The sequence below is a fragment of the Balaenoptera musculus genome, chromosome 12, assembly GCF_009873245.2.
Source record: "Balaenoptera musculus isolate JJ_BM4_2016_0621 chromosome 12, mBalMus1.pri.v3, whole genome shotgun sequence".
Lineage (NCBI taxonomy): Eukaryota > Metazoa > Chordata > Mammalia > Artiodactyla > Balaenopteridae > Balaenoptera > Balaenoptera musculus.
In genome coordinates, this window is record NC_045796.1 from 49,062,649 (window position 1) to 49,087,219 (window position 24,571).

Here is a 24,571-nt window from a genome sequence, read left to right on the forward strand (position 1 = left end):
AACATGCCTGTGCAACACGTACCCAGATCAAAAAGAACATTACCTGCCCCCCATGAGCCCTCCTCGTGTAGCCAAAGGAATTTTTTTAAGCATAGTAAAGAGCTGCCATTTATTGAAGGCTCCTTATGTGCCAGCCATATGCTAAGCTGCAATGGTTCTCATTTGCTCTCCACGGCAACTGTCTGAGGTGTGTCTCAGAGTCATCTTTTGACATAGGAGGAGCCAGAGGCTCAGGTTAGGGAGCTCCCCGGGTGCACGGCGCTAGCAGGTGGCAAAGCCAAGGGTGAGATGCGGGGATGGCATCCCGAGTGAAGTGTCAGGTTCAGTGTTGGAAGGGCCCACATCAGAGGGGACTGAACTATTGGAGTTACATGAAGCTTTGAAGGGAAATGGGGGAGGGGGGATTTGGCTTTGATCTCTTCTGATTTATGATTCCTTATTGTTAATTTGATGCTCAGATGAATGCTTCTTGTCAGAGTCTATTAACTTTGAATTCTGAAATATACCCTCCTTCCCCTCCCAATTTTATGCAGTATTTCCTAAATGCCAGGGTTGGTTAGAACTTTTCAATCAATTTGTAACTTCTAAAAGGTAAGAATTAAGGAATAGTAGGAGGTACCATACACGGCTTTTCTTAGGTTTTCTCCACAGTGCACATGGATTTACATGTTGGGTTGCAGGGCACTTGGAAAGCCAGTCCTTGCCCAAACCAAATTTGTGACTTCTTCCTTTGTTAATCTGGATAGAGTGGCTTCCAATTGGAATTTTGGAGAAACATTCGAGGAAGATCCGACCTGCCTCAATCTGTATTTCATGATTTGCATGCATGGCCATTAATGTTTACAGAAGGCTTTTGAACCTCTGACCCTGTTCTCTTAGAAGACAATATTACAAAGGCTTTTTATCCCTTTAATGTTATTCCTTCTTGCCAGTGGAATTTCTCATCCTACGTGCCATTTAAATGCCCTTTTTCAAGGTTATGGCGTGGAAATAAGGTTTTCGTAACAAACACAATATCCTGAAGTCAAGGGTAATAACAGGGAAGAGAAAATCATGAAGGAAAAACAAAGCCATAGTACAGAACCAGATGGCATGTGTCTCCTTCCCCCTGCCCATGCCTCTCCCAGCCCCTGGCTCTCATCCCTTGAAAGAGAGGAAGGGACGGGGCTGTGTTCTCCCTGGGGCAGCTGCCACACCTCCTGGTGTGGGTCCTCCTGCTCCCTTCCCTGTCAAGAGGCAGGAACTGGAGGCCACAGGGCTGGCTTTTGTGTTTCACAGTGCAGCATAAACCATGTGATATGCAAGTATGCCCATGCCCGGAGCCGACAGCACCGCTTCCCACCATGGGGATGGGAGGTCCTTCATTGACCTGGTGTAGGGGCTCAGTGTAGGGAATTTGGACATTATTAAACTCGACCCATTTTGAATATGTGAATTCATCTGTTTTATTCCCTATTTTCACATTTCATGACTAGCGACGTACCACCTAGAAACAGCAACCCTAAAATATAGTAAACATTTTACACAGCGTGGAGTAGTGCCCATTGCCTAGGGTAGTGACTCCTTTAAAGTTCTTTTCATTGTGATAAGAAGAAATCTGGTTTAGAGCCCATCTAAACATTTGACAAAATTGTTATGGATATGCCCTATGAGAGGAAGATGGGCAGTGACCAAATTTAGAAAGAATCCAGCATTTATAATAATGCTCCACAGCTCCATAGATCAAGGCTGACTTCTGTTTGCAAATGTCACTTCCTGGCTCCATCAGGGCTCCAGACTCCCAGTTCCTGGGGCCACAAGCCATCTCTGAGCAACTTCGGGGGTTGGGAAGAGGCTCTTTTACTAAGTGTTTACATTAGAGCCACAGGGGAAGCTGTTATGGAAACTTAAAAGCTCTTCTAAACCAGAGGCAGGGCTTAAATCACATATTTGAATCAGAGCAAGATAACAGTTGAAGAAAAATCTCACCAACTCTGAATTAATGAAATAGCTGGACTGTACGAACTGTTTCAAGGAATGCAGCTTTAATAATACTAATTACTCCTAGTAACTCAAGTAAAGAAAGAAAAAGTAGCACAGTAAAGATCCTATTTTCCTAAATCAAGGCGAATAAATTGTATAGAATATATTATTTATTTGTAGGTGAATTGGGCTCCTAGTGTATTAAACAAATGATTTATTCATTTGATTAAAAGGTTTTTTTGATGTCTTGAGTCTGTACCAGCCTGTCTGGACACAACATGTGAGTTTTACTACATAATACATTGTGTCCTTGTCACCTCATAGCTCCTTTGATGGAGAAAGTGACCCTGGATGGCCTCAAAAAAGAGAAAAGGATTTTATCTTTCTCAGTTTCTCATGAGTAACTGAAAACCCTTGTGAGATTAATGGAGTCACTTAAGAGAAAATCATGAATTCCTGATACAGGACTTTAGAACAATCTGATAGTTGGATTCTTATCTGTGCTAAACTATTTAGGTGGCAAGACCAAAATGAGATAGTTAATGCTGGATTTGAAATGGAAATAACTTGATTAATACCACGTCACCTGAATAAGACTGGGCTGTCACAATCTGCAACAAAGTGCATTGGCTTCCTGCCCCAGACGACATTTCCGTGTACCCCCAAATTGATAGGTGACTTTTTTTTTTAATTTAAATCAATTAGAACTAACTCAGTGAAGGTTATCTTGCAGTTAAAAATGTAAGCCTCTGCTGCAAGTACTTAATATTTTCCTCACTGTTTGGGAGATTTCCCAGGTGTGTGTGTGTGTGTGTGTGTGTGAGTGAGAGAGAGAGAGAGAGAGAGAGAGAGAGAGAGAGAGGGAGGGAGGGAGGGAGAGAGAAAAGAAAAAGGCTGGAGGTGATCGGTATGGTTATTTTTTATGATGAAATGTCTCCATCTAGTGGAATTTCAGAGCAGTAAAAATGTCACCACATTAAAATGAAGATAATGGCTCGAAAGCAATTTCCTTAAACGCATGCAGTGTTAAAGAAAAAAGCAAACTTCCACATATGTTCTTAGATAATATAACTGCATGTATTTCTTTTGGAGGATGTAGAAATGAACCCAATACAAACTGTTTAAATGTTAGCATTTTTAATCTCATATATTTGAACCTAAAAGGCAGAGGGATGAGATAGGGGAGCAACACAGGGTAGATTCCACACAGCCGGATGGATCTAGTTCTTAAGTTGGGGGGTGGGTTCACAGGTGTTCATCTGTACATACAGTCTTTGGTACGTATAAATTATTTCATAATAAAAATCTGGACATAAACTAAATTTAAGATTATTAATAAAAGACTTTCTGGGGAAAATCATCTCCCTCTTTTGATTGATTTGTTTAAATTTAATAGGGTAACAAAAGAAAGACTGAAAAACCAACTGACACATAAGTGTTTTAAAGCCTTTGCCAGCACCCTGTCTCCTTCTGAGCTATTCTGTGCTACTTGTGCCACCTGACGCTTTCCCGCAACTGCACCTGTAGCGCAAGTGGGCTGGTCCGCATGTGTCTGTCGCCGTGTTAAATCCTATGTGGAGTCGTTGCTCATCATCACCTCGCTCAGAGTCAGTCTTTAGAGGATGGGTCACTGGAGTAAGGCTTGCATTTAATATGGAGGCTGGTTGTCCTCTACCTAATTGCATCAGTCTGGGGAGGATCTTGACCAGGGCCAAAAGCCAACATTTCTCTTCCCTGTCCGAGGGCTTTGACACACAGCCCAGCGAAAAAGTGAATTTAAAAAAACAGCAACAACAACAAAACAGCTTGGGATTTCTCTTGCTGCCTTCAAGGACCAAAAAAGGAAGGCGAGAAGGTGCTGGGCTTCTGGTGATCAGAAGTCTAGGAGGTCTCCATCTACTCAGGGGCAGTGCATCGTCCCTTCCCCCCTGCGCTCCTGACCGCAGGCCGGTGGGGGGTTCTGCAGCGCTGTCAGGGTCAGAGCTACAGCCCCACACACATGCTAACCGTTGTTGATGAGAAGAGGCACGCATTCCTCCCCTGCTCTCTGTCACATGCAGCTATGTGAGTCTGAGCATATGAAACCTAACCGTGGGCTTCCCTGGTGGCGCAGTGGTTGAGAATCTGCCTGCCAATGCAGGAGACACGGGTTCGAGCCCTGGTCTGGGAGGATCCCACGTGCCGCGGAGCGACTGAGCCCGTGAGCCACAATTGCTGAGCCTGCGCATCTGGAGCCTGTGCTCCGCAACGGGAGAGGCCACGATAGTGAGAGGCCTGCGCACCGCGATGAAGAGTGGCCCCCCACTTGCCGCAACTGGAGAAAGCCCTCGCACAGAAGCGAGGACCCAACACAGCCATAAATAAATAAATAAATAAAATTTAAAAAAAAAAAAAAAAAAAAAAAAAAAAAAAAAAAAAAAAAGAAACCTAACCGTTTAATCTACTCATCTGTTGCAAGCTGAGAGTGGTATTATAACCCCCCTTTCACATCCTTCTGCCCACAGCGCTGAGATGAGCCCATGCTGTTGCTGGAACACTGGGCTACACAGAGTGGTGGGACTAAGGCTCTCGTCCCCTTAGCGAGTTTTTGTTCTCTGCCTGCACTTGCACGCACACAGCTACACCCACCCTTCCTCTCCTGCCCTTCAGACTCAGGGCAGCGCTGTCAATACTTGATGAAATAACCTCAGGGAGAAAATGTCTGAGCAAGGCGTAACCTATTGTAGGCTTTATGCTTCTACCCATTTTCTTGAGGGCAAACAAGGCAGGTATTCGAAACGCCTTCATCTCTTAACGGGCCTCCTAACAGGCTTCCTTTCTCAGGTGATGTGCAAGTATAATGTCTGTCTGCTGTCCGTCTTTCTGTCTGTCTCTCTCTCTCTCTCTCTCTCTGCCTCCCTCCCTCCCTCCCTCCCTTCCTTCTTTTTCTTTCCTTCTTTCTTTCGAATCATTTAATGGCTGGCAAAATAATGCAAAAGCCAGTGGCTTGCATCTCTCCAGAGGTACCAGGATGTTGGTTGCCTCGGGACAGGGGATGAAATAGAGACCGTTAGCCAGATTAGCAGTGCATGCTTTATTTTTTTTCTCCAGCTTTGTTGAGATATAATTGGAAATATGACCTTGTATAAGTTTAAGGTGTACAGTGTGATGGATTGGCACGTATATCGTGAAATGTTTACTACAAGAAGGTTAGTTAACACATCCTTCACCTCACATAATTACAGTTTCGTTGTTGTTACAATGTTTTTCTTAAGTAGTCGGGGTGCTGAGTTCCCTTCCCCTCTATCTAAGTTGGAGACACTTACCAAGCAAAATGCCCTCTCCCCCACCAGAGCCCCCTCATGGCCAGGGTCCTACATTCTGAATTCATAACTAAGGCAAGAGATGAGAGACAAAACTGGCTTCCTCTCCCCACTGACACAGATTGTAACCATTTGACCCTCACAGAAGGCTGTGTCGGAGTTTGGAGAAATCTGGTAGTAGAATGACTAGGAGATAGTCCTATGCTCTTACAACACAGAGTCTGTGACTGCAAAACATTGAGATGGTTGACGTTTTCACTTCCTTTTCTCTTTTTTCCCTGCAGGGAAGGAGATTGGTGGGAAGCACGCTCCTTGACAACTGGAGAGACTGGTTACATTCCCAGCAATTATGTGGCTCCAGTTGACTCCATCCAGGCAGAAGAGTATGTTTTGTTGTGTTCACTTAACTACTTGCTTTTGAAAGTTAGTTGCCCTGATAAGTGCCATTAACATTGTGCAAGTGGGAGAAGTAGTTCACTAGAGCGATTAAGGGGTGAGAGGATGTGGCAGTGCTTGTCTCCCAGGCTCTATGCCATGGTTTTTGCCACATCTGCATAATACTTGTACCCTTATTAACTTAATATTTTTCTTAAAGCCTGCTCACTTTTAAAAAACATTTATTTTGAGAAGAAACTTTATATTAGTACCTTAAATGAAAACCCAATATTACTTGCCATAGATAGAAATAACCATAAGAATGTGATGAAATTCTAGCTAGAGCATGTATTATTGCCAACCCAAGGATTTAAGCCTGCAGTCTGCTGAAGAAAAGAGGGGAGGGGTGGGAAGAAGGGAGGGATGGGGAGAGAGAGAGAGAAAGGGGAGGGTGTAAGTAATTGTTAAAGATCACTTTGAGCTTTTTCTCCTCGATGTAATCAGAAATGTTAGAGGGGTGCTGAAAAGACATACCGTCCACACCGCAGGTAGGAGTAACTCACATGCAGTGTATCCTACCACTTGGGAAATCCTGTGGTGATGCATGTCAAAAGGTCCTTTCCTTTGATGTGGGGTCTCGGGTGGTTTCTTTCATAGCAGATCGTGACTAACAGTTAGCCCAAGGATTTCACTGACGGCAGTTTCGGAAGGTGGTCGATAGGCTGAGGGAATTCTAGAAGGAACAGCCATGGTTCCTCCTCCTGGCCTGTGGGGATTCACGGGCACTTCCAAAGTGGAGAACTGTCAGAATGGCTCCTGTGGCGGCCCTAACCTCTGAACCGAGGGGAAAAGAGGTGGAACAGGATCTCCCGAACATGAGACCCGGGCCTTCCCCCGACACCCTGGGGACCTGCCTCTCCTGCTCGGTGGCGCAGGCCTGACTTACCAGAAAGGTAGTTGAGAAAAGTCAGCCACGCAGCCCAAGCTTTGGCTCTGATATTTAATATGCCCTGGGTTTGTTTAACCGCTGCAGGGAGGATTAGACTCCACACCCCAGCCAGATCCCCAATGGGATTGCTCTCTTGTCTTTAATTCCCCTGTATTTCCTCTAGGAAGATCTGTTTTGTTTCCCACTCTCAAATACTCAGTGGTTCTGAGCTCCTTTTTTCCCTCAGTGAGTGTGTTTCATCATCAGTGAATAAAGGAATCCGTATTGAATCTTTTTTTTAGGGCAGATTTGCAAACATCTTTGTGTTCTTTCAGAATAAAAGGTACCACCAAAATGCAGCATTACTTTGACTTAACTGGGATCCTACCCACAATATATTTAAGTTACATTTATAATGGTCAGGTTTTTTAAGTACTTTGTTTTTAAAGAATAAAATAGGGCTTCCCTGGTGGCGCAGTGGTTGAGAATCTGCCTGCCAATGCAGGGGACACGGGTTCAAGCCCTGGTCTGGGAGGATCCCACATGCCGCGGAGCAACTGGCCCCGTGAGCCACAATTGCTGAGCCTGCGCGTCTGGAGCCTGTGCTCCGCAATGAGAGAGGCCGCGATGGTGAGAGGCCCGCGCACCGCGATGAAGAGTGGTCCCCACTTGCCACAGCTAGAGAAAGCCCTCGCACAGAAACGAAGACCCAACACAGCCATAAATAAATAAATAAAATTTAAAAAAAAAAAAAAAAAAAAAAAAAAGAATAAAATAGCATTTAAAAAATAATACCTATGGTTTTACATATGCAATTAATTACCATTATCTTAAAATACGATTGTGTTAGTACACTCCACTGTTCCAGTGGTTCTCTTTTCATCACTGTTCCTATTTACACTGCATTTTAATTGGGTTATTGATACAAACCCGGAAAGTCATTTCTCACAAATAATTGGTGTAATTCCCTTTATACCACCTAGCACTAGGTTAGGATTGTTGCAATCTTGTGCCTTTAAAAGTCACTGAGGATCTGGCATGCAGTGTCTTTTCTTATCTTCAGGGAAGCTCTTTCATTCACAAAAGAATTTGATAGTGAACACATAATAGCTATGCACAAGTATAATGAATTGAAATTTCATTTTAGAAACTGGATCCTTTCACAGTCAAATATTCTAAAAATTCTTCCTGTGCACAGATTTCGATGGAATGCTACCAAGTTCTCCCTGGGGCTCTTGGAGCACCTGCTGCTCGCTCAGCACCTGGTGCAGAAACGTTACCCAAGTGCCAGGCAGTGCTTAGGGCTGGAGGGTGCAGGGGGAGGTGAAGATGAATAAGGAAGGTCGGCAGGTGATGTGCTGTGATGCCTCCTAAAGCGGCACGGGAGTGTCATTACAGGGAGAGTATGAACATGTCTGTGACACTGAGCGTTTTTAAGGACTTGCTGGTTGACCGTACGCAGTAACCTGGCCCTGCAGCTGTGCCAGAGCTCACGTGCGGCAGGTCACAGCCCCGCCATGCAGCAGATGCCTTTTATCCATCCAAGTCCTCGCCCCTGCTGGACGGGAAGAAAAGAGAAACAGGCATCGGGGGACAGCAGTCATCTCAAATTAGGCGTAGTCTTGACCATTTTCTTTCAGAGTTCCTGTAGGTAGGAAGTTACTGAAAATACCGTGTCTTTGTTCTCTGTCCCTTCTGACTGACATTTTTTCAATGCTTGATTAATGATCTTTATAGACACTAAGACTGTGTTTTGTTATTTCCCAAGGGTTGTAATTATGCTCAGAAATCCAGGGTCTTGTAGAGGTGCGTGGGAAGGGTCTCCTGCAGTTGCCATTTCAAAACAAGGTCTTGGGTTTCTCTTTTTGTGCATGTGGGTGGCACTTTTAACACAAACCCACCAGTTCCTGTCATCTCTGGCGGGAAGAAAAATAACCTGCAATTCCAATCTGATCGTTTTTCAGGAGTGAAGGAGATGGATTAGGGATGGAATCAGGAATAGATTGAAAGGGAATCAGATGAGGCTAGGGAACACTACACAGGGTGAGGCTAAGGCTGGAATCGGAGGTGAGGAGGGTTCACGGGCAGAGGACCTGATGCTGTTCCATTGTTATAAAGCATTTCCTTCCCTTGATCTCATTTAAAGGTGGTACTTTGGAAAACTTGGCCGAAAAGATGCTGAGCGACAGCTTTTGTCCTTTGGAAACCCAAGAGGTACCTTTCTTATCCGTGAGAGTGAAACCACCAAAGGTAAGATAACGAGTTGAAGAAGTTGGCTTGTCATTCAAATCTGTGGATTAGTCAGAGGGGATGAAAGACTTATCTCTAATGTACAAGCGTTTTTAAATGGCACATATCCTCCCCGCCTTGTGAGCAGAGTCCTATATTCAGTTTCCCCTCCAGGCTCTAGAACTGCAGACAGTTCCAAAAGGACTACAGAAGCTCAAAATCAAGACCTCCCCCCCGGAAACAGGGGCTGGGACCGCTTCTCTCCTCCAGGCATGCAAGATCATAGAATCTTCAGAAGTCCTTTAGAATTAGGGTTTTCTGAAGCTCTTAGTTCCTCAGGCGCCAATCACACAGGTTGTTTTTTGCATTTCTTTTGTTTTTTCCACAACCGAGGACTTCTTTTCCTCCATCTGCTGGCCTTCTCATTATGTAACAACTCATTAGAACCCAATAGAGGAGCTGGGCCAAAGAAAAAGAGCAGTGGCCTTCTAGCTTGATATACCAGACACTAGTTATCTGCTACTGTGAAAAGTGTTCTGAAGCAAGAATTGGAAGCTCAGTTCTAGAGAAACAGTCCTTAGATTTCTTCAGTACACGCCACCCCTGCCTCTGTGATGCCCTGTGGGTAACGGAGACTAGGGCAGCAATCTCAGCCATGAGCATCTGTGCTTCCCTTCATCTTGCCCGGGGGGAGTTGGGTCTATGCCATGTTCACCAGCACAAATGTACTGAATAGAGTATCACAGGAAAAAATCCAGAGAGCTTTCATTCTCAAGGGTAGAATCATTTTATTGCTAATATCTTCTGACATTTGCAGGAAAAGGGTGTTTTCTTTCTATGTTACTGAGTGGAAGTGTGTGTGTGTGTGTGTGTGTGTGTCTCCTCTTGATAATTATTAATCAGAATACTCAAGTAAATGAGACCCAAAAAACAAATTGGTACTCAAAATGATTGGAGCTGCTAATGCTTTGCACATTTCCCAGGTGCCTATTCACTTTCTATCCGTGACTGGGATGATATGAAAGGAGACCATGTCAAACATTATAAAATCCGCAAACTTGACAACGGTGGATACTATATTACCACCCGGGCCCAGTTTGAAACACTTCAGCAGCTTGTACAACATTACTCAGGTAACCTGAATTCTAACTGGCTGCTAATCATTTGGATGCTGGAGGGTGTGGGTGGGCATAGAGCGGGAAAGGGGAAAGAGGTACAACAAATATATACAAAGGCACTAGGAAAATATTTTTCTTTGCTAGCCCCTCAAGGTGGGGCTTGGCCGAATAGGTTCTATCACTGTTTCTTCCTCCATAGTTATTATTAGTTCCATATGTTTGTCAAAAGATTATACCATTCAAGTTCCCCAAGTAGAAAGCAATAGGTTAAATTTTAAAAGCTGTTTGTTTTTTTGTCTTCATCTTGAAATCCTTGGAAGTCATCTCTTCCTGTTCCCCTGCAGAATATAATTCAGGAGCTGTGAAAGGAAGAGGGTGTGGTCTCCGGGGGAACACTTACACGGGGCCTCCTAGAGGGTGTGCTGTGTTTCTACCATTACTTTACACTCAGCGCTGTAGCGGGAATGGCTGCACATGCATTTCATTGTCATGACTAGATGACTTTCGCAATCCATTTATCATGTTCTCCTTCCCCACCAGTACTTCCATTTCCTAACTAGACTTAGACGTATATGATCCACAGCTCCTAAATCTGTTACAGCTATTGTATTAAATTAAACTTTTAAACAGTAGATCACTCTCTGTCCTAACACCCAGACATCACCACTAGTCTGTTGTTCCTAGAAACATACAATTATTAGGTATTTAGGTGTGTGATTTGTACATTTTATTAAAGAAGGTGGTTTTATGTGCAGTTGTTAGAATGATTGCTTTCTTTCCTAGATTAGCAAGTCAATCCCACTATATCAATATATACCCACCAATAGATAGGAATATGCATGTACAGATAGAGACCTATAGCCCATTAAACCCAATAGTTTTTTGTGTGATCCATATATACATTTTATATTATTCTTCAGGACAATGACAAGACTCCAAAATAGTACATGGCTTGACTTCAACTCTTGCTCTATGCTCATTCATTTAAAAATATGTGTGTATAATTTTTTAGCACCAAAAAAAAGCAGTTTTTTGAAAATGGCAATAAGAAATGTCTATCTATTGATCCTGGGCAGTAATGAACAAATGAAAACATTAATAACACTTGAAGTACTTGTTGATTAGGGCAGGGGGTATCTTTTGTTTATGCGGATTCTAATGAAATACTTGGGAGAAATGGAGCAGAGTATCTCCCTGCACGTAAGTGATATATTCAAAATGCCTGCATGTTGTAAGGACTTTTCAAATGCCTAAATATATTTCATTACAGCCAAACATCAGCTGGATGCCCGGGGTTTGGATCATTTGAAAATACTGTGTTGGAAAGGGCACCTTAATAACATCATAAAGCTGGAAGGAGAGAAGGGATATGAAGAGCAATAGACATTTTTTAATCTCAAAAAAAAAATCCATCTCGAGACGGATTTGTTTTTATATTGGCTTTTCCTCCTCCCTCTTTCTCTCCCTCACACAATAAAATGCCTTTGAAATATTGACACATAAATAATTTCCTGCCTAAATGTCTCAGAACCTGATTCTATCAAAACAGAAAGGAATAAAAAGGAACTTGCAGCTGGTTCCTGGAGAAAAGGCTGCAACACTACATTTTATTTCCCTGGATCTGAGGGGCCTCTGGTGGGGTACGGCTGGTGGTGCTCTGTGCACCTCAAGCCAGGCACTCTGCAGCTTTTGTTACTGCCCTGATTCCTTATCCATTGTCACCTTTCTCACCTGACTGATGTTTAACTGGGCATTTAGACAATTTTCCCTTACCACTGCTGGGTTCTAAAAGGCTTTTTCTTTAAAGACAGAGAGACGAAAAGGGAAAAAAATCTTCCAAATAACCTATAAGTGATAATGACTTTTTCCCTTCCTCTTTTTCTCATAGGAAATAGAGTTCTCTCGCATCCTTGAGTTTCTGCAAATTTTAGTTTCCATTCTTTCTCCTTTCAGACCAGACTCCTAAATTATACATCGGAGACTGTTATAAAGATTTTTTTAAGGGAAAATAATCAAAAAAGCAAGAGTATCTGACTGGTAGAATAGAGTCAGTTCAAACTGCCAAGGAAATCACTAGAGAAACATGACCTCTTTTTTCCCTTGCCAGGTATAATCTTCAGCCTTACTAGTTTATAACAGTCTAATGTTCTGTACAAGAATCCTGTACTGAAGTTACAATTTTAAGTATATTCATAGCAAAGAGAATCCCCAAACCCTAGATATTAGACGGGGGCAAAAGACAGTTGTGCTGACATTCTGTGGTCCAGATGTGCCTTTTGAAATCAGCAGAGGTATTTGCAGAGTTCCGGAAGGCATGTTATTAGCACACTGGGCTGAAAACACTTTTCTTATTCAGTGAGCACAGAAACCAAAGCGGTCTGTATCTGTACGTACATATAGACTATATTAGACCCGGGGGTATGCAGTCATCCAAATATAAAACGTCCTCTATTCTACCTCCAACGAACATGTTTCAGCTTGTGGTGTCTAATCTTCCAAGACGTGTATAGTTCTCTGCTGACATAGCACTGTTTTGAGTAACGCTGTGTGCTGGCTGGGTTTGTGCACCTCTAAGTGTTGTTTCACGTGTTTGCTTTTCTTTTCCCCTCCTGCTGCTGTCCCTGCCCCATCAGAGAGAGCCGCAGGCCTCTGCTGCCGCCTAGTAGTTCCTTGTCACAAAGGGATGCCAAGGCTTACCGACCTATCTGTCAAAACCAAAGATGTCTGGGAAATCCCTCGAGAATCCCTGCAGTTGATCAAGAGACTGGGAAATGGGCAGTTTGGGGAAGTATGGATGGGTATGCTGAGACTCAATTACTCTATTACTAGCGTTCTCGTTTGGGAAGTCCCAAACATCAAAGATGGAAGGTGAAAATAAAGACTTTTTGGCCAAGGAGAAAATGTGAATCTCTAATAATTTTGACTTTGATTTCAGAATTCTAGTCAAGATTGGAAAATGGCTCAAATGATACTGCTATATGAGCCTCAATTCATAAACCAGTAAATGGTACAAGGAATATTCTAGCCTGCACCAAATGCCTTCATTTCCAACTGCAAATGTTTGTGGAAGGAACTCAGTGTCACCCTAAAGGGCACGTCACCTCCCATCTTTCCTAGTGCATGCATGATTATGGATTATAAGGACTGTGTTTTCTTTATTAATTCCCTTTCCTGTAGAGAAAGCTGATGGTTTGTGTTTTAACTTAACTGTGATTGCATCGAGTTGTACCCCACAAACTTCTGGATTGGCTAAAGATGCTTGGGAAGTTGCACGTGATTCCTTGTTTCTGGAGAAGAAGCTGGGTCAGGGGTGTTTCGCTGAAGTGTGGCTTGGTAAGGCAGAGGGCACATTTTGTTTTGGCTGCATCTCAAAGCCAGTTCAAAGAACAGTTTTGAACAAAAACATATACAGCCGTTGGGACCAAGATGCTTAACCTGGATAGCTAGATGGGCACAGACCATCCAGATTATACCCTTCTATCCTACTTCATGTGGTTAATTAAGGCACGCACAGAACAGGAAACCAGTACAATAAGACTCTGGTGTTTCCTCTTCCTCAGATGTGGGAAGGTAAGATTCTATAGCTGGGCTAATGCAGGGGAAGACCACGGACTTTTTTTGCTCAGTAGCCTGGATTTGAAGCTTTTCTAGCTGATTAACCATGGGCAAGGGGCTTATTTAATCTCCTTGAACCTCAGTTTCCTCATCTGTAAAATTGGAATAATACCTACATCTTAGGATTGTCATGAGAATTTCATGGAGAGTGTGTTTAGAGTCCCTTGCATATAGCAGGTGCTCAGTAGACACATGTACTTCTCTCGTAATTTGGTTGTCGTGTCATTGATCAGGCCAGCTGCACTGGCCCTCCCCACTGCTTTTGTAACACCCTGAAACATCTGTCAGTAAGGTAATGTTGGTGCTTACAGAATCCTGCTTCTTACTTTCTTAGAGTCAATTAAAAGCAATATAGGTAGGTACCTGTTGATTTGTGTGGTATAGGTATCTAGGTGTGATATGCATTAAAAGATTTAATACAGTTAAAGCACTTAGAACAGAACCTGACAACTAGTAAGTACTACCTATAGAGAAAGGGGGAGAGAGAGAGAGATACACACTCAGATATACACGTGTATGTGAGTATGCATATGCTATTATAATAAGTATTATCATTATAATTGTTTTCAGAGTCCACATTATTGTGTCCATCTCTGTCTGGAATTTAACTCTCATATTGTAAAATATATTTATATGGCCTTCCTCTCCCTCATCCCCACCCAATTTATAATTGTATTTGTGGGTCCTAAGGATTTCAATGCAGTCACTCATAAAATCAGGAAGATTTAAACCCTATACAAAAATTTATTTTCAAACTTTGTAATTACCAATTTTAAATCATTACACATGTTATTAGGATTTTGTTTCCTACTGAACATAAAACACCATGTTGGGGCAGTTCAGGTTCAGGATGGAAGGCTGTATAAGTAACCAGGTTGTTATTAGAGAGGAGGATCTCACTCTATTTAAATTTTGGGGGTGCTAAAACACTCACATAGACCACTTACGAGGTGTCAAATTTCCCATTTACGTTTAAGTGGTCAGTCCTCTGTAAGATTTGAATGATCTCTTCTTTAAACCACTTATTCTTTGATAATTTATATTTTTGTAGATTGCATGCTGTGATTTTATGAATCATGTTTTTAACAGGGTAACAAGAGTTGCTCCACTTTATAGAATCTTTTAGTTCTAAAATCAGTTATATTAAATATAAAGTTAATTCAAACCAGCCCTCTTTTCCAAATAGAAAACAATATAATCTTAGTAGATTTTTCTGTTTCCCTTATAAATAGTTTTAATTCAAAGTCATAGGACTAATAATGGATACACATAGAATTTAGATTTTTTTTCTTTAATTTTGGTGCTGAAAGAGACTGGAGAGAGAATCCAGTTCCATTTCTATATTTTACAGATGAGGTAAATGATGGTGATCATAAACCAGGCCTGCCTCTGAACTCCTAGATTTTTTTTTAAACATGTGAAGTTCAGGTATCTCTATTCCCTCTTAGCTGCTGTTTAATTTTTCCAGTCTGTCTGATAGAAGTTACTGTTCTTGTGGCTGACCATCAGTAAGCGTGAGGAATTTTCCTTTACTGGTTGAAGTGTTGGCAAGTGGACCGAGAGCTTCTTGCCAATGCTTATCAGCACACTTAGCTCAGCTTTTCAAGGACTCAGTCAAGCAGCTTATCCATTGCTGACAACTAAAAGTCTAGAGGTAATCTCCAAACATCCTCAGTGTGTTGCCATGTATTTTTAAATGGCACACCCCATAAAACAGAACTTAGTCTAATTTCTTCCATGCTCACTCTACTGCCTAAGGGATGGCTCTTGGATGGCCAGTCCTGTTCTAACCTGTAGACTTTCATCCTTATAAAGAAGTGTCCAGAAAGTACTAGGGATCTAACGTACAACATGATAAATATAATTAATGCTGCTGTATGTTATATATGAAAATTGTTTAGAGAATAAATCCTGAGTTCTCAAGAAAAAAATTGTTTCTATTTAATTTTGTATCTATATGAGATGACGGATTTCACTAAACTTAATTGTGATAATCACTCCGTGATGTACGTAAATCAAATCATTATGCTTTACACCTTAAACCTATACAGTGCTGTATGTCAGTTATATCTCAGTAAAACTGGAAGGAAAAAAAAAGATGTATCCATCCAGAGCTTTTGATACAAATTTGTAATCACATGGCTGAGCCAGAAAAGGAAAGTGATATATATCAAAATCACAAAAAAATTTTAAAAAATTATAAACCATGATATAGCCATAACTAAACACATTTTTCCTGTTGAAAATACTTGACAGAGTCCTTACATTTGATTGTCTTTGTTCAACAAAAAAAATATGTTAAGTTTTTTTTAAGTTAAAATCCGACTTTATGCAAATAGCTACTCACTAAACAACTTTTTTTTCCGTCAAAAGAGGATCTTTTGTTTGACTTGATATTGTGGGGTGTCTGCAGGTACCTGGAATGGAAACACAAAAGTAGCCATAAAGACTCTTAAACCTGGCACAATGTCCCCTGAATCGTTCCTTGAGGAGGCACAGATCATGAAGAAGTTGAAGCATGACAAACTGGTCCAGCTCTATGCGGTGGTGTCCGAGGAGCCCATCTACATTGTCACCGAGTATATGAATAAAGGTCAGGCCAGGCCTCTCGGGCTCTTCCTCACGGGGACCTGCAGGCTTTTTTTGGGGAGGGAAATGGAGCTGCCTGCTTGCTTTTTTCCTCCTTTCTCCATGAATCAAGCATTCTTATCAAGACGCACAAATTGTGTGCTCACTAATGAAAACATTTTAAGAACAGTCTATGACCTTGAATTTGACCCCCGGATTCTTGTGAAGCGCAGTACCTTTTGCATGCTGCACGTGTCAGGAGTTCCATCTTCTCTCCATAATTAAAGAAATTCATTTTTAGTATCGGGTGATACAGAGAGCTATAATAGTTTGCTGTTATTTGGAATGCCAGAGCTTGTGTTAAAAATTAAATTTTTTGCAGGGCTGAACAATTAATATCAGACACTGATCTCTGGGTTAAATTTAGTCTCCGTCTTTTCAACATCTTTTTTTTTTCAGCTCCCTTCTTAAACATCAGACGTAGAAAGACATGCTTTTAAAGAGCACATTTTAGTCTCATTCTTTTTCTCTCTTTCTAATCAAAGCAATATTGTTGGGGATAAGGCCAAAGATCGCTTTGTTTTGGAAAAATAGATGAACCAAACAAGAAACAGCCTTAAAAGGCAATTCGTTGTACATCAGAGGACACCAGTGTAATTTTTCCTTTCCACGTACTTTCTTTTAAAATATATTTGGAATTATTCCCTGCAAGATTGTTTGTCCTTTGTACCCAGGGTTATTTGGTAAATAACTTTGTGATTAAAGCATGAAAAAAGTCACCAATGATCACATGAGCCTCCAGCCTCTGCCTGTGATTGTTTCAGCCCCAGTGTTCATTCTGAGCTCCTTAGGCTGTGTCATCACAGTGGCTCCGAAGCTCCAGCCGTTTTGTTTCAGATATCTTTTAAGGCCTGATTGGCGATGATCTAATGTGGGGAGCTACCTGCCCCACCCTGTATTCCTCAGATACTCTTCTTGATTTAAAATCTGTCAATAAGCTGGGCCAATGATTCTAAACTTTACTTTGTATCAGAGTCACCTAATGGGCTTCTTAAAATACAAGTTTCTAGGCCAGAACTCCCAAGTTGCTGATTCAGTAGATGTGGGGTGGGACCTGAGAGTTTGCATTTCTAACTAGTTCCCCCAGGGTTGCCATTCTTGCTGGCCCAGGACCACATTTTGGGAACCACTTGGCTGAGTGCTCTTTTCCCCACTTCACTCTTGTTGGGGTTGCTGATTGGGAGTGAGATTGAAGTGGTGCAGCCTTTCAATATGTTCTTCCTATGACATAAAGGGAATTGAGTCCTGTTTTTTCTAGTTTTAATCCCATTTCTGGTCTCCCTAGAAATGGAGTCACCATAGTTTTTTCTTTAAAGTTATCAACTTTGTTTTTATTTATTTATTTATTTATTTATTTAAAATTTTTGTTTATTTTGGCTGCACCAGGTCTTAGTTGCAGCACGCGGGATCTTCGTTGCAGCATGTTTTTGGTTGCGGCATGCAGGATCTGCAGGACTTCTTAGTTGTGGCATGCGGACTCTTAGTTGCGGCATGCATGTGGGATCTAGTTCCCCTACCAGGGATCAAACCCAGGCCCCCTGCATTGGGAGCTCGGAGTCTTACCCACTGGACCACCAGGGAAGTCCCACCATAGTTTATTTTTAAAAGGTAAAACTGCCGCCTTCCAATGCATAGATTTTCTTCTGCCCTGTTTTTTTTTTGTGTAAACCTTTTTTTTTTTTATCGATAGCACTATTTCATTTAATTACCTCGTTACTTCTAATAAGAAAACCAAATACAGCCCTTCGTCGGGAATTTTTATCTTTCAAAGGAAATCGGAATGGTTTTATGTTTTGTTCATAGGAAGTTTACTCGATTTCTTAAAAGATGGAGAAGGAAGAGCTCTGAAGTTACCAAACCTTGTGGACATGGCAGCACAGGTAGGCCCTGTGGTACCTTGATTCCTGCCTTAGATTTACTGACGTGTGAGTACATGGAGCCACATGTAATGTGTGTTCCTCGGTTTCCACAGGTTGCTGCGGGAATGGCGTATATCGAGCGCATGAATTATATCCACAGAGACTTGCGGTCAGCAAACATTCTCGTGGGGAATGGACTAATTTGCAAGATCGCCGACTTCGGATTGGCCAGGTTGATCGAGGACAATGAGTACACAGCAAGACAAGGTGGGCACTTGAATGAGGAAGGCTCGTGATCACATCCCACCCAGCCCTTCCTCCCTCCTTCTCTTCCTTCCTCCAGAAAATGTTTGGACTGTCGTTCTTTGGCTGGGTTCTTCCTTCTTGATCTGGCGGGAATCTGACAGCTCTGCAGGTGGGAGACTGTGGTGGGTTCAGTGCGTGAACGAGATGTTGCTTTTTGGTGCGTGAGCGTCTGCTGACGTCCTCCTGGCTCGTGCCGCCCTCCTCCCTGCACCCAGGCTCGGGACACTTTGCCTTGGGAGGAGAGGGCTGCGGAAGGCCAAGAGAGCAGTCGAGTAGTAGCTCAACACTCCATCAGAGTCTCAGCCAGAAACAGAAGGCACGCTCATTGGAGAATTTAGTAAAGGAGTTATTTACAACGGCCTGGGCAGGGATTAGGAAAACCGACAGGGCGTGATGCGGCATCCCAGAGCTGGTAACCGCATCAGAACTAAGAACGAGCAAATGTGCAGAGAGGCCCCCTCGCGTGGAGACAGGCAGCTGGGGCGGATCTGGGGGGTGCGTGGCCGAGCTCACTTTTCAGCCCTCCTCCAGATCTTCTGCCAAGCCCCACTAGAGCCAGCGGTCCAAGGAGCCCATTGACGAGTCCTGATGGGTCCAGAGCAGGGAGAAGACGAGTAGAAAGGGGATGTAGAGGGCCGACAGAAGAGAATAACTCAGCCCCTGGAGAAGCTCCACCTCCTTTAATCATCCCCTCCATCCTGCCCCCTCCAAAGATTTATAGGAATTAACCTCTACATAAAATACATCTCAAACCAGCAGCCACTCCAGTGGGACAGCTTTTCAGATGCTTCTAGAGCACTAGATACCGGGGAGGGAATTCCCGGCGTTATTTCCTTTCTTCCTGGAACCTCACGTAGTGGTCAAAGGATAAATGTGTGGAACTAAGTGTGCAGTTTGCAGTCAATGTAGGCTCCTCATGGAAAAGATAATGCTCGTGTCTGACGGAAAGGGGTCACCTTCACTGTTATTGTTTTTAACCAAAGCCTAGTCATTCCGAGCAAGGCTGAGCAGTGACCGGAGTGGATTACAGGGCAGTGCTTTCTGCTAGAGGTTATCATGGCCACCTCTGCCATTCTTCTTCTTTCTTTCCTTCTTTTTCAATTCTTTCATTTCATGCCAATTCTTCCCTCCTTTTATCCTTCTCAGCAGTCTCAAGTGATGAGGAAAAACGCTAAACTAAGACCTTGCCTCTCACAGATGCTGTCCAAAGGCTAAATTACAGGTCGGTCAGACAGCTCAGCTATTTGAATTTCCCCAGCACGTGGCAGTTCTTGTCCTGGAGCCAAATGCCCACACAACAGGCAACACACACACACACACACACACACACACACACCAGCGCAGGGCCAGATGGTGTGCCATATCACTAATCAAAGGCACACAGGCAGCTTTGATCGGCTCCACAGTCCAAAGAGGAACGTGGATGTGATCTTGAGTCAAGATGAGCTAAGAGGGTCTGAAGTGCCCCCGGGTCTGAGACCTGGGCCTAAATGAGAGAGTTTACCCTGAGGCAAACCTGTGAGATCCCAGCTCACGGACCCGGAAGGAGAGGAGAGCAGGTGAAGGTTGCGAGACATGAATCTTTGATTTAGGAAGGGGTGGGAATGGAGTGGGTCGTGTCAGCATCGTTCCATGTGTGAGTGGAATTCTGCAGCTGGAGGGAGCGGTTCAGGATTTGTTCCTCCCCTTCTCCTGGGCCCTGGACTCTCTAGAATTTGTTGTTAACAGCCTTGAACCATCAATAACTGAGAAGGTTGCAGGGCCAGAAGCCCGAGCACGCTGGCAGGGATGCTGTTGACGGGGCTGGGTATTTAGTTCACGGGGTGAGATGCCCCTGGCTGTGGCCCTGGGTGATTGGAGTCCAGGGGCAGGCATGTCAGGAGCCCCTCGATGCTGTCCCCTCACAGTGTGCTGCTGCTGTGAGGCAGGGCCCGCGTGGCCACCCTCAGCCCTGGCCACCCTGCCTTCCTCCCTGGAGAGCGGTCCTGACTGCCTTTCTGGTGGGCTTCCTCACCTCCACCATCACCTTCCCAGATGCCGTCCTGATGCCCTTCAAAGGGTCAGCTTCACACCCTTAATTTCCAAATAGAATCCTCCACCCTTCCCTCTTAAAATTCTTTTTTCTTCTATCTTCCCTTTTACAAGTATCTTCCCATCCATGCTAAACACTGGAAGGAGATAAGTAAGTAGAAGTAAATGAACTGGAGAACTGAACCGGGGGGGAAAGCAAACAAAGACTGGGGCCCCGGGATTTTCAAGGAGAATAAAAGAAATGCTGCAACGGAGGAAAAAGAAGGAGCAGGGGCGTTTATAGGATACCTACCCAGTGCCAGGCCCGAGCGGGCAAATGTGAGAAGTGGAGCGGGAAAGATAGAAACAGACTCAGAGGGGTTAAGTAACGTGTACAAAGTCACACAGCTAGTAAAATGGCAGAGGCAGGATTTGAATCCAGGTATGGCTGGCCCTATCGCATCTGCCCTCTTAAGCTATGCTGACTGTCTCTCATCAAGACAGTGATTAAAAGAACAGAAAATAAAAATTGAGAAGGTTAGTCATAAGCTCCTTTTCCCCTTTATTTTATGGAAAAGGTTTTAAGGGGCACCTTCTAAAGTGCATGTGTGAGGGAGTTGGAAGACCTTCATTTGCCAGCTCTGAGACAGCCCAGCTGTTTACAAAATGCCTCCCGAGGGTCTGCCCTGCCCGGGCCACTTTACGAGGCAGGAAGGGCCTGGTGTGTATCTGCCTGTGTGCTCTGCAGATGGCACGCGTGCTTCATGCTGAAGTTTCTGCGGGGGATTAGTCAGCTCCTCCAGACAGCTGCTCCACGTGCCTGAAGATATTTGCACATCAGGTTTTATGTTCCCCACAGGCCACAGCCAGGCCGCATCTTGATTATGGAAGTGTGGGCATTGTTCAGAAGCGTGTGCCACTCACAGGTATTTTAGGACTGTGGGTGACCATTGTTTCTCAGCACAGTTGTGAGGTTCCCATCTAAGGCACACGGAAATGTCTGTCGCCCCCCTGAGTGGATGAGCTGGCATTTCCCCGGGCACCAGCAGAGCTGGAATTGGGACCTGGGTTAAACTGCCCCTCCTCTGTTCCTTTTCTCCTCCCTGTCCCACTGGACTGTAGGGGAGAAGGTCAAGACCAGACCCAAAACCTGGGAGGGTGGTCCTCGGCCGACAGCATTCTGGAGGTTGCTAGAAATCATTTGGTATCGCTCATTCTCTGTTACCTCTGCATGTCCCCCAGTGACAGCAGCTAGATCTTCTTTAGTCACAAACTCTTGTTACGTTCTGTCCAATCAGGATCTCTGAGCAATGGCAAAATTAATTATTTGAGTGCCTTTCAAAGTGAAAGGGCATTGCTAGGAGCTGCTGATAGAAAGAAGCCAAAGACTGCACGGGGGCAGGCAGCAAGCCTGGAGTAGAACCAGATTTGAAACCCAGCCCTGCCCTCCACCAGCTCTGGGGCCTTGGGCAAGTTACTTAACGTTTCCACACCTCAGCTTGCTTATCTGTAAAGTGGAAATATACTTTACCTGCTTTGTGCTTTAATTTTTGCAAAGATTAAGTGAAACAGCACATGTAAATTTTTTAGCGCAGTGCCCAGCACGTAGCGACTGGTAAACAAAAAGGACTCTTGTTATCATATCCTGGACAAGACTAAGTTCTTGGGGGATAAACAGATGCGAAAATGGGCTGTAGACACGTGAAAAGGCTCAAACACCATTCTGGAAAGGGAGAGAGGGATCAAAGGTAATTCCCTGGTGGTCACATGCGTGTAATCACAAGGATGAAGTTGCCAACAACAGGAATGAGTGAGTTGGGAAGAAGGTCTTATTTTCAAAGAACAAGGGTGAGTTTGGCTTGGGATTTGTTGAGCTTGAGGTGGTTGGGGCAGTATGTCCAAGCTTGGTGCCCAAGCCCAGAGAGGTCAGTCGGGGTGCCTTCACCTGCTCCCACTGCCATGGGGCCTCACCTCCCAGCCCTCCCCACCACGGCACCACCACCCCTTAGCTGACCGTGGCCTCTCACCCCCAAGCCGCCTGCACCCTCCCCTGAGGTCCAATCACAACCCCTCCAGCCATCAGTTCCTCCAGAGCTCACACAGACCGTGGGAGAATTCTTGACACACTTTCTTCATGAGTTTTCAGGAGGCTCCGTGCTGACTAATGTTGATTTAAGCATAACAAGCTCAGATAGACCTGGCTTATGTATCAGAATGGCTTGCTTTCATGGACACTTATTTTTTTTTTTTATTGAGCCATAATATACATACAATAAAATGAATAAGTCTGAAGTGTACAACTCAGTGAACTTTTACATACGTATGTGCCCCTGAAACCACCCACAGATGAAGATACAGACACTGCCAGCCCCCTAAGGACCTCCTCATCCCCTTCAGCCAGTCACCACTCCAAGGGGTATAACCACTATTTTACCTCTATCACCAGAGATTCCTTTTTCCTGTAACTGAACTTCATATAAACAAATCATACAGTATTACTCTTTTGTGTCTAGTTTCTTTCTCATCAGGTCGGTGAGATTTATCCATGTTGCTGCATGTAACAGTAGTTCTTTCCTTTTCATTGCTGAGTAGTATTCCATTGTACAAATAGATCCGTGTATCCATTCTACTGGTATTTCTAACTGAGGGTCTTTATGAATTTAGCTGCCGTGGTGGCGGTCATGTCCTCCTGTCTCCTGGGTATATTCCCTGCAGTGGAATTGTTGGTCTTAGGACAGGCCTATGCCACCCAGCAGGTTTTGTGGCCGTATCTTTAAAGATAGAATACACAGTCACTGTGTTGTTTACTGGTGGTGTACGTCCCTGTAGGCTGCTAAGGCAGCCTGATGAGGCTGAGGAAGCTGCGGTTGGCAGTCAGGAAGCCCGAGTCTGAACTAGCTCTCACTTACAAGGTTGGTGTGTCCCCAGGCAAATCACTTAACCTTTTTGAGCCTCATTTTTTAGCATCTGTAAAATGGAGGTAATAAAAATAATAACCTCACATAATTAGTGTGAGAATTAAATGGGCTCTCTATAAAAGTTGTTGGAGGGTTGTGAAATATAAAAACCATTCTTATAACCTGAACTTTTTGTGTTTGATGTAAATTTTCCTTGAAAGGGGTCTTTATTTTCTTACCTAAAAAAGATTTTTAAGGAAAAAACTATTAGTAATCAGTAAAGAAAAATCAATCTTGTAAGAGAAAAAATATATTATTTCATTATTTTACAGCCAATTCTATTTATCTGGGCAGTCACCATTTCGTGTTACCTACATGCCCAAGGGCCCCTCTGACCACACAGCTGGGAGCCGGTGGTCTACTCACCATCTTCTCCAGCAGATTTGCCTTCTCTGTTGAGAACTGTCCCTGCCTCCTTGCCACTGTTGTTTTTAATCTTGTCAACTCTGAACATCCGATGGGCATTCTCAGCAGTGTCACTGATGGTTGTGCATGCGTCTGCATGCGCACACACACATGCATGTGCGAACGTACCACCCCCTTCCAGAGATGGCAGGGACTGGATTGGTTAAGAGCATGACCCATGAAATCAAATTATCTTGATGTGAACATTAGCATCACTGCTAATTAGCTGTGAGGCTTTGGACGAGTTACTTAACCTCTGTAAGCCTTTATTTCCTCCTCTGAAAACAGGGATAATAATAGTTATCTTCATCAGAGAACTGTTGTATACTTCCCTGAGAATATACACCAATAGTAACATCACTATTGTTGATCCAGTGGAGTGATAAGTGATAGTACTGCGTGCTTGCTCCCTCCCTCCCTCCCTCCTTCCTTCCTTCCTTCCTTCCTTCTCTCCCTCCTCTCTGTCTCTGTCTCTGTCTCTCTACACACACACACACACACACACACACACACACACACACACACACACACGCACCCACACACACACACACACACACACACACACACACACACACACACACACACACACACACACCCCTCTCTTGGTCTTTCCTGACCCCCTCCATAGGGTCTCCCACATGGAAGACCTGCCTATTTAACCCTTTCCTCTCCTGATTTGAATCATCACAAAGACAGGAACTTAGAGTTGCTCTGTATTTAGGGTTTTTTGTTTGTTTGTTTTAAGGTCTAAGTTAACGACAGGATCATTGTTGAGAAAGCAAATGTCAAGGCGATTTAATCTTTGGATCTTTGGAATGTATGTAAAAACAGGGGCATTTAGGACTTTGTATAAAACTTGCTGTAGGTTTAGGTTTGT

General features: G+C 43.7%; 1 protein-coding gene across 4 annotated transcripts in view; it reads left to right on the plus strand.

Moving 5' to 3' along the window:
- Window positions 1-24,571, plus strand: part of FYN (FYN proto-oncogene, Src family tyrosine kinase) — a 209,941-nt gene that overhangs the window by 161,279 nt on the left and 24,091 nt on the right. For 2 of the 4 annotated variants that reach the window (XM_036871598.1, XM_036871597.1), the window contains 7 exons: window positions 5,549-5,647; window positions 8,714-8,817; window positions 9,780-9,929; window positions 12,548-12,712; window positions 15,943-16,122; window positions 17,961-18,037; window positions 18,130-18,283. In XM_036871598.1, coding sequence (XP_036727493.1) covers window positions 5,549-5,647; window positions 8,714-8,817; window positions 9,780-9,929; window positions 12,548-12,712; window positions 15,943-16,122; window positions 17,961-18,037; window positions 18,130-18,283 — 929 coding nt within the window. Of the gene's footprint in view, window positions 1-5,548; window positions 5,648-8,713; window positions 8,818-9,779; window positions 9,930-12,547; window positions 12,713-13,091; window positions 13,248-15,942; window positions 16,123-17,960; window positions 18,038-18,129; window positions 18,284-24,571 lie in introns of all 4 variants that reach the window. The other 2 variants (XM_036871599.1, XM_036871600.1) reach the window with 2 other exon arrangements.